The sequence below is a fragment of the Ruditapes philippinarum genome, unplaced genomic scaffold (assembly GCF_026571515.1).
Source record: "Ruditapes philippinarum isolate M1 unplaced genomic scaffold, ASM2657151v2 ctg1768_1_1_1_1, whole genome shotgun sequence".
In the NCBI taxonomy this organism is placed as follows: Eukaryota; Metazoa; Mollusca; class Bivalvia; order Venerida; family Veneridae; genus Ruditapes; species Ruditapes philippinarum.
This window is the reverse complement of record NW_026852282.1, coordinates 82,238-92,102: the sequence shown is the minus strand read 5'-3', so window position 1 is coordinate 92,102 and position 9,865 is coordinate 82,238. Positions and strand designations below refer to the sequence as shown.

At 32.3% G+C, this 9,865-nt stretch overlaps 1 protein-coding gene across 1 annotated transcript; it reads left to right on the top strand.

Moving 5' to 3' along the window:
• Positions 1 to 235: 235 nt before the first annotated feature.
• Positions 236 to 4,588, top strand: LOC132755268 (uncharacterized). The gene is made up of 4 exons (XM_060746112.1): positions 236 to 524; positions 1,216 to 1,259; positions 3,073 to 3,215; positions 3,633 to 4,588. The coding sequence occupies exons 1-4, from the start codon at positions 277 to 279 to the stop codon at positions 4,569 to 4,571; spliced, it is 1,374 nt and encodes a 457-aa protein (XP_060602095.1). The 5' UTR covers positions 236 to 276; the 3' UTR covers positions 4,572 to 4,588.
• The last annotated feature ends 5,277 nt before the right edge of the window (positions 4,589 to 9,865 follow it).

Below are 9,865 nucleotides of genomic sequence, written 5' to 3'. Positions count from 1 at the left end.
CTTACATACTTAATTTCAACCCCAGAAAAAACAATCTTCTCGTTCGGTCTGGAATTTTCAATATTTGTACCCTGCATCATCTCCACTCCTGAAAATATTTCTTACATGACTCAACTCAATCTACCCTAATAACCAACATGATATCCTTATTGGCGCAACCTAGAAATTGTTTTTATTAAAAAACTGAAAACGAAACTCTTCCTTTATGAAATTTTACGCTGTATGATTTAAGCACAGCAGTAAACAACGCGACTCCGTGTGAAGGCGACACGACGCATGCAAAGCAAATTAAACATGGATGATCTTTTTCAATTAATTTTCGTTTCATTATTAATTGGATCAGCACAAGGTGCTTGTGATAGATCGGATGGACCTTCAGGTTCAACTGCGTGTGTTCTGTTGACGCCGTACTACAACAAGTACCAATGGGCAACATGTCTGACAGATACATACATTAAAGTATTTTCAGAAGGAAATCACATGTGTAGAGATTCATTGACGAAATACTGCTGGTATCAAGTTATGTAAGAGGTTAATGATGTAGATCAAGGTAAATTTAAATTTGTTATATTTTTATATACATTTTGCTGTATTTTTTTTTTTCATTTTTTTTGCTGCACACTCTTTTTAACATTATGTAATTTGACTTATAATGGGCCCAAACTGAAATTCTTATCTTATCTATTAAATTTTATGTGTCCGAGAGACTAGGAATTTTTGCGAATCGTTTAGATGCTTTCAATATTCATTGTTTGCTCATTTTAATATGTATCATGACACTAAATGAAAACTGGTTTGTGCGAGTCGGTTAAAAATATTTCTAGAATGTGATGTTTCGAAACATCTTTTTTACTTAAAACACAGTGTTTGGAAGACCTTATTGTCTGTATCTTTTTACAAATTTCAGAAAATAACAATCACGTTCAAGAAAAGCTAGAACATTTGTCATTATATTCTTAATAATACAGATTTCAAAACCTATCCTTACGGAGATAGAATAACATTAACACGATAGCTCAAAAGCTGAACGTCAGTAAACTGTAATATATAATTATAAAAATACAAATAATTTTACTTGCTTTTGAAATCTTTCGAAAATGATCAAATCACAATATCCGGGAACTCTGAAATTTGGTTGAAAATTTGGTGATGCAAAAAGAAAATATGAAGGGTCACTTTTCTGTTTAAATGAACAAATCATTATAACCTGACCAGGGCAATTGGTTATGTGAAGATATGGATGAAATTCCTTGAGACACGTTGATGGTTTGGTTATATGAGTAGCAATTTTAACAATAAGCAACTTATGGTAAACAATTTCCTGCTCATAAAAAAGACTTACTAACTTGAATGTTTCAGTACCGTCCATCAACAGGCTCAATCAAACCAAAACCGGGCCTGCAGCATTTTCAATTTTGCCGTGTTGGGCTTTCTTTAAGGATTCTGTTTTTCTTTACATTACTGATTATGAATAATAAACTTTAGATACAATATATTTCGACTGAGGGAGCTTTAGATGAATACAAAGAGATCTATTATGTTCTATTTCACTTTCCTTATGCTCTAAATGCGAATTACATAACAGAATGCGTACATTACAATTCGGCAATCACTTTGTTATTTTACAAAACTGGTTGATAAACTCCTAAAAAAAACGTAGTCAGTACTACTTGTTGTATATGGACTGTGGTATTTTAAAATAATAAAATACTCGTATTTATTAAAATTGTTTCAAAACTATACGAGTTACTTGGGAACTCATGTAATCGATGAAATTTTTACACTACATACTTGTGCATGCATGAGTACATTGCAACCGACCATATCGTAAAAACAGCTTTAAATTTTTTTTTGTCTTCCTCAAGTAATATTCAAAATGTTTATCGTTAAATATGTAAAAATGTAATTGCAACCTTAATTAACGAAAAATTGCGTATATTGTTTTCAAGCAGTGATGATATACGTTATTTTTCCGTCGTTTAATGAACGTTGGTCACTAAATCCTTCGAATTTTAGCGATTTATTTTGTTTCATTAAATCGATCCATTCGGAACTGCATCGGCTATTATCTATAATAACCTCGGAAACAATACGGATTGAAAGTAGTTCTACCACGTGGTTTCAGATGTAAACAGAAACAGAGATAATGTAAAACGAATGTTTATTTTTGACATCTAATGTCTGTTCCGGTACTATTATGATTGAAAATATGTCTGACAACAATTTGTAATTAAAATATGCCCACTGATGTTCAATTATAAACATATCCGACCAAATGTCAACATCTTGGTTTTTTGTACTTTCGGTTTCTACAACCATAATAATAAATATATAAATAATGTATTGTTTGCTTTTGTACCTATGAATCCACTTATTTTAGGTGGACTTTAACTACATATATTGGAAGTAAGTAAACTTGTCAACAACTCCCAGCATTCAATTACTATTTATTAACATGTTTAGTTTCTTAGCGTAGGTTAGACCGAAATATCGCATCCGTTCTGTGTATTCATACTATTGTGTTCGAGGTCCTTATCCGAACACTCACGGAAAGGGTCGAGTAGTTGCGATTGTGAATCGATCGTTGCTAAGCGTTTTCAGCGGCGTCTTTACATGATTCAAATCTATAAAAGCTTCACTTGAAGGGACCAATTTGGTCCAAAGTAGAAAATCCTTTACATGATTTCTTGATGTGACGGTCGGATTTATTAACCTAAGTTCATTCCGTCATCTATGGTCCGCTTAAAACAGACATAAAATCATTTTCCAATATTTCTTATGGTATAATTAATGGAGTATCAGTTCATACGGATATACATTATCCTAAATAAAGTTTATACAAATAATCTTTGTCAGTTATTTTGAAAGGCCGCTGAAACTAACTTGTTACTGGACATTTAATAGAGTGTTTAGGTTCTATATTAGAGTTAAGGTGAACGAAAATAAATAACATATCCTCATTTTCTTTACAAAATTAAATAAATTAGTGTGATAAAAGAAAGTTCAGGTGACTCTAGTTTACTGGTTACTTTATTACTCTTAATTTATAAACTTTGTTTTTCATTTCCTTAGGGCCAGTTTACGATAACTGTACCTGCGGGCCAGACGCTCCGAAAAAAGTTACGACACAACGACCGGTCGTGACGTCAGCCATTCCAGACTGGTGTTTTAGTCCGTCTGGTTCCGATTGTAGTTGGTACAAGGAATGTCTAGAGGTAGATATTACCATGAATACTTGTTTGTTTTAGTATAGTATTGTCCTTTTTTGTTTCATAACCGTCAAAAATATAGACAGTTTGAATCGAAGACAACCTGTATTTACACTTTTAATTATTAATGTTCCATTATGAATTTTGTTATTAAAGCTTTTTTTTCAACATATTGTTTCGATGTTTTAGCAGAATATTATCCAGCCAATTATTGTAAACATTCTTTGTACTCTTTGGAATATATGCAAAAGAGATCAAAATATAAGGTAAAAATACCGTAATTAATTTTGGTTTTGTTTGTTGTTGTTGTTGTTGTTTTAAGAAAAAGATTAACAAATTCTTCTTGTGGTTATATTTGTTTGGAACTGTCGAATATCTTTTGAGTGGAGTTTATGGGATTAATATCACTATTGACTTTTGCAGGCACGCTATCCGTGCAAAGAACAAGGCGACTCGTATGCTCTGGATTATGCAGGGAAATTTTGCAATTTATACCAAGATCATTACCAAGAATTTAACACCATTGGACAAGAATGGATCGATGCTGTAAGAAAATGTCTACAAGTTAAGCTTGTACCCATCCTTAGACCGTTTGTTGTGGCAACATGTGAGAGCATCAAACAAACAGCCTTTGATTCTCATTCTGGATGCTATCTTCATCCGGATTCTGGAAAGCCATCCATCTGTGATATTGGTGTGGGTAACTGGGCTCGTATATTTTGGACTGTAAAAGGCGCGCTAATTCAAGACGCGACGGAAACCTTAAAACAGATGTTGGATGTTGTTTCGGCATGTGGTACAGATATACTTTCACTTGGAATGGAGAACATACAAATGATATTTCGACGAGAGAAGGAAATGGTTCTGAGAAACCTTAATAAATTTGCGGAAAATATTGCAGACCAAATGGCAAGCAAGATGAAATGGAATACAAGAGGAATAAGTTTTTTCGGGTACCCAACTCTGATAACACCGAACCGTAACAAACGTGCTGCTGACATCAACACTAACACATTTTATATCAACATACTGATCGCTGCAAAATCCGTATTCGACCTTAACGCCGTCGATAGTCCCAGAGCTAATCTCTCAGCAGAGGCGATAAGCGTGGCTACATCCATTGAAAACGGCGATGTTCGCTTAGATATTGCACAGGGGATAGAGTTTAAAGAATTAAGTCTTTGCATCGACTACAACTGTACCGACACTTCTCTACAGGTAGAACCAGCACCGCCAAAGAAGAATGGAGTAAGCGCCTCAAATGTGAAACCGTTCACCATTGTTCTTACAATTATAGCGGCAATGGCAGCAAGTGTTCTTGCTTTGCATTTAAAAATGCTACGACATTGTCTACTTTCCTAATTATGGAAAACACACATTTTGATTTTATGTATGACACGCAAAAGAAGAATAAAATATCAAGCCCGATTGTATCTATATAGGGCGGTAACTATGCTTGTTTTACAAATCAATTATATTTTAAGCAAAATTAATGTAAAGTTATTGTTTTGTTTAGCACTTATTTCTGATAGCTGCATATGAACTGAATTCAAGAAGAGTAGTAATAAGGAAAACCAATCTCATTTGCAAATCAATGTGGATATGTTGCGCTTGTTGAAAATTGTGTAGCCAACGCATGGTATACACAGAATGACATGTTCAAAATGTTAATATCAACTGTAGACGTTAATGTTAATTTGCATATACATTACAATGAAACAGCAGCAGTTTGAAATCAAATCTATTAAAAAAAGAATGGAAAGGTTAATGTGCTTCATCTATTTTCCTGCTATATATTTTGTAAATATCTATTACCCAACGGAACTTATATATATATACACTACGCCAAGTTTTTTTTATCTTTTTATATATCGTTGACGGAAGTGAAACATTTGTATGTTTTGTACATCTGGATTACACGTGACGAAGACATTCAATACCATAAGTTTGTTAAATCACAGTCATAAGTTAATATTTTAGTGTGTTTTTTCCTACCTTCGTTACATTGCCAACTATTATAAACCCTTGAGAAAAATTCGAGTATGAGTTAACACCGATTTTATCACTACTACCTGCTTATACATTTGTACATTATGATTTAACTTATGATATTGTGCATTTTAATGCTGAAAATTTTTGTGCTTTAAATAAATTTCTAAAGAAAAAATGTACCTTTGGTTCATAAAAAAAGGGTAACGGGTGATTCGTGTCATTTTTTATTGAATTATTTTCAGCCCCAATTTGGGTTAACAGTTTTTTTTAAAGGTATATATATTCAAAACCAAAAGAATTTTGGAGGGCAAGTTATTTTAGAAAAATTTTTTTCAAAGTTTAAATAACCTAAAGCAGGTAAAATTCAGTAAAAATTATGTAAGAAAATTTTTATTTAAGAAATAATAGCCGAACCAAAAAAACGAAAAGGGGCGCAAAAAAAGGAAATCCAATTCAGATTAAAAGGGGGTTCCCTTTTGTAAAACGTGCATGTACAGTTTTTTAAATTTTTTGTTTTTTCCCCCAAATTTAAAAACTGAAACCCCAAATTAATTGGTCCCCGGGAAAATATAATTTTGGCTGACATCGCGTGATACAAACTTGAAGTAACAAAAGGGTTTAAAACCACCTTACTTGCTGGAGCTAAGCGATTTATAGACTCAAGCTTTGTCGGATACCCACGGCCGAACCATTAACATTTATCAGCCGTGGGATTTTTCGCTGATATCCAGTCGATAAGAGGTGTGTCAAAGACACATTGATTACCTCACGATTTCATGAGGTGATAAAAACCAATCAAAACGGTCGTTCTATGAGGGTTGTTCAAAAAGTAATAGGACTTTGTTGAAATGTTAATACTAGACAAACATATTGCTATAATTGTGGTCTCTGCTTGTGGTATAATTTGGTGCTGGGATAATTTTGCTTATGATATTGGCAAGAAACGTGAAACAGGTTTACACCGTGGGCGCTGCTATTTTGTTTATGATAATTGATTACCTTTACTGCCGAAGAATTTAAATTTTGCTAAATACGATTTCATTGGTCGATATTTTACGCACCTGTTGCTTAATATCGACGCAATTTAATTAATTTCACCCGCGGTTGATTTACATGTTATGTTGCATGTTAACTAATCAACCGTGGGTATCCGACGATGTACAACCATATTATGTAGGAAGTTTGTCAACAGAAATAGCTACTTCGTATGAATAAGACGCGACTGTTTTGAAATTTTTTCTGTTCATATAATTATAATTTATGCTTATAAGATGTAGACACATTTATCATCAAAATAAATTCTTTATTATCAAAATAAATGTTACATTAACAATAAGTGCTTTTGTATAAACAACCTGTGTGTATTTATACCTTTGCGTAAAGAGTCACCTTTGAAAATGGACATACATGTACATGGAGAAAAATGAACATGTTCCAAAATATATCTGAATAGAAAAATAAACTTCTATCGAGGGATCACACTTTCTCCAGATTTGAAATACTCATACAAGATATTGCTTTCGAAAGCAAATTTAATCTCCGATGCTCTTGATTCCACTTGTGCAGTGTTTTTTTCACACAGCGGTACAAAATGTTGCCTCGCAATGGTCATTCGAATCATTGGTTACGATACTTTATGAGTTGAAGAATAAAGTATACTAGAAACCTTATCAGGTGCTAAATTAATAGCTTTGTGACTTTGGATTTATACATGGTCTCTAATATACGATTGAAACAAAACGATTCGCTATAGGATAGAATATAAAAATATCATTTAAATATTTCTTTTAGTGAATATATTATTTGATCAGACAATTTGATGGGCTATCAGTGTAACGAAAAAAATATTATAATGTTAAAAATAATTATATAATAGTAAGATAAAAATAAAAAATTTTGAACGGACCTTTCTAAAAACGTTCCAGATAATTTTCTTGCTGGCTATAAAATCATACAAAAAAGAACCTTGATTCATAAACGTAAAAAATATTCAGTTAAGTCACAGGAAGTTATGTTGATTGTTCATTAGATTTCCTTAGTTTTTCTTGACATTTCTTCTAATTTTAGTGACGGAAGCACTGAGAAAAGGAATGATCGCGAAACCTGCAAAATAGGTTATAACCCGTCAGAAGCAGATTGTTCTGTCTGTAGGCAAATATGCAGTAAATACTTATTGTTTCAGCCTATTTTTCTTATTCAAAACTAGAGCAAATTAAAGACATAATGTAATCAATGGAACAATACAAATACATCATTTGTTATCCAAACTATTATATAGGCTTATGGGATAAATATTATAAAACTATGGACTTTTTAGCTGGTGGATATACTGTGATATGTACTGGAAAAAAATGATATTGACCGAGGCGATAGCCGAGGTCAATATCAATATTTCAGTACATATCACATCATATTCACCAGCTAAGATTACATATCTGGTTTATTATATAATTTATACATATTTTTTATATGGCTTATCAAATCTGCCGTCTACCTTTTCCATAATTGACCCTTTCTTTTAAAGAGCGCATTTTTAGCACGCTAATTCGTATTGTTCTTAAAAATGTAAAGACGGTAACTAAAATTGACTAATTTGACTCTTATTTACGAGCCAATCAACGTTTTTTCGAAACTTGGTTTTAATTGTTAGAATCGATCCTCACAAACAAATAGTATTTATATCAATATTTCAGTACATATCACATCATATTCACCAGCTTTACCCTAGAGAAAAGGGATAAATATATTTTAGTTGTTTGTATTATATTTATTTTATCAGAATATCAAAGCTAATGTGGTCATACCTGTTTACAAAAATAGAACTCAACCATGCATGAACAAATACTTAACCTAACTTTTCACATAATTTTGATTAAGGAAGTAAAAATTTATTTTTTGTGATTGTTTGGTATACGTGACGATAAACAACCACCCTGTTTGTTTGTTTGTTTGTTTGTTTCATCACTGATATATACATAACACCTTAGTTATGTCAGTAATATTGCGTGAAACCCTTCACAAGTTTGGTGGCTGATAAGGACAGAAAGTTATGTAACATATTTATCATTACATCTTGATATTTCATTTCCTTTTTCATTGCAACGACAGGCAATAAAGCCTAAGTTATTCAAAATATTTCGGATGAAAAATTGAAATCTGATTCATGCACATCAATTAAGTAGAAATGAAATAGCCGAATGGTCTGATTCTTTTTTGTGTGTGCCTCACTACCATAGTAATGTTTGTCATTAGGCATCAATTTACTTTGATGTTACTTAAAGTGATGAAATTTTATTCCTGTTTAGTAAGGCATTGTACTGGATACTAATGCTTGATTTTAATTCAAAACAAGTTCAAATGCCCTTGAAATAATATATAATGCAAACTAGTATTAAGATTAATTTGTTGATTTATACGAAAGCCCTATAGTATCAAATGAAATAAAATGAAATATGGAAAGGCGTTATAACGCGAACAAGGTCGTTATAACGCGAACCAAAAGGGGTAATTACGGGAATCTAAAGGCGTAATTACGCAAAACAAAAAGGCGTTTTAACTTAAAATAAGGGCTAGTAACGTTGCTAGTAACGTTAGAAAAGGAAAACAAAATTGATCTGAAAATTAATTTTTTAACGGTTTAAGGGCCTATAAATTTGACATATTTTATCCCTTTTTTCGGTTATTACCATTTCTTTCGCGAATAACGTCTTTTGTTGGGATAATTACCCTTACTCGCGTTACCATCCTTTGTTTGCGTATTTTCCCTTTTAAATTGGGGTTTTAAAGTTTTTTTTTTTTTTATATTATAAAATTTTAAGATTTTTTTTCGCGTTAAAAAAGCCTTTTATTCCTTAATTTTTGCCCTTTTGTTTTGTTTTAACCCTTAATTGGGCACACATGACAGACCGGAAACTTTTTAAATTTTTGAAATTTTAAATACGTTTATGTACAAAAAAAAGGGATTTTTAAATTTTAAAGAACTTAACATGGAATGGGAAATCAAATTTTATAAAGCCAACCCAAAACTTTTTTGATGTAAACTCCTGCCTTAACGTGTCGCAATCTCTAGCTCTTGTAAATCCGTCATGATCAGGGGTTCTTCTAAGATGTCGAATAGGACACACTAGAGTTACACATTCACACATAATCATCTTTAGATAGGCGGTGATACTCGTTTTTGCATAGGTTGCAATGAATATTTCAATGTCAAACATTTCTTCTCCTTGAATGATATGATCTTGCGCTGGTTCGTGATATATTAGTCAATTCACTCTCAAAACTTTTTGTCTCAATTCCTTTCAAAACTGTGATCGACTACTTTAAGAAAATATCCTGTATTATCAGATTTACCTTACTCATTTTATAACCTTGTAGTGACGCTTATTTTAGTTTTAATAATTTTATGTTAACAATTATAGTATCCGGTGCGGTATGGCCTATTATGTGTCAATTCGGTGTTAAACCCAAACAAATTAACAAACAAAGATATATTCGTATGAAGTTCTGCAATATTTGGTCTGCAGACCACAGGAGCAAGTCGGAAATGGCGAGATTTTGCCTTAAATGACTTTTTGAATTCAAATAACGAAGAATACACCAGAAATACTAGAGTACTCCGGGGGACACAATTGTACCATCAGACACCTCTCTTAACGTGCTATTTT

Excerpts from the sequence above, each read along its gene's own strand:
- LOC132755268 (XM_060746112.1), top strand. The coding sequence starts at position 277 with ATGCAAAGCAAATTAAACATGGATGATCTTTTTCAATTAATTTTCGTT. Across the intron at positions 525-1,215 it reads TACTGCTGGTATCAAGTTAT|GGCAATTGGTTATGTGAAGA; the intron begins GTAAGAGGTTAA and ends TAACCTGACCAG. Across the intron at positions 3,216-3,632 it reads GGTACAAGGAATGTCTAGAG|GCACGCTATCCGTGCAAAGA; the intron begins GTAGATATTACC and ends TGACTTTTGCAG.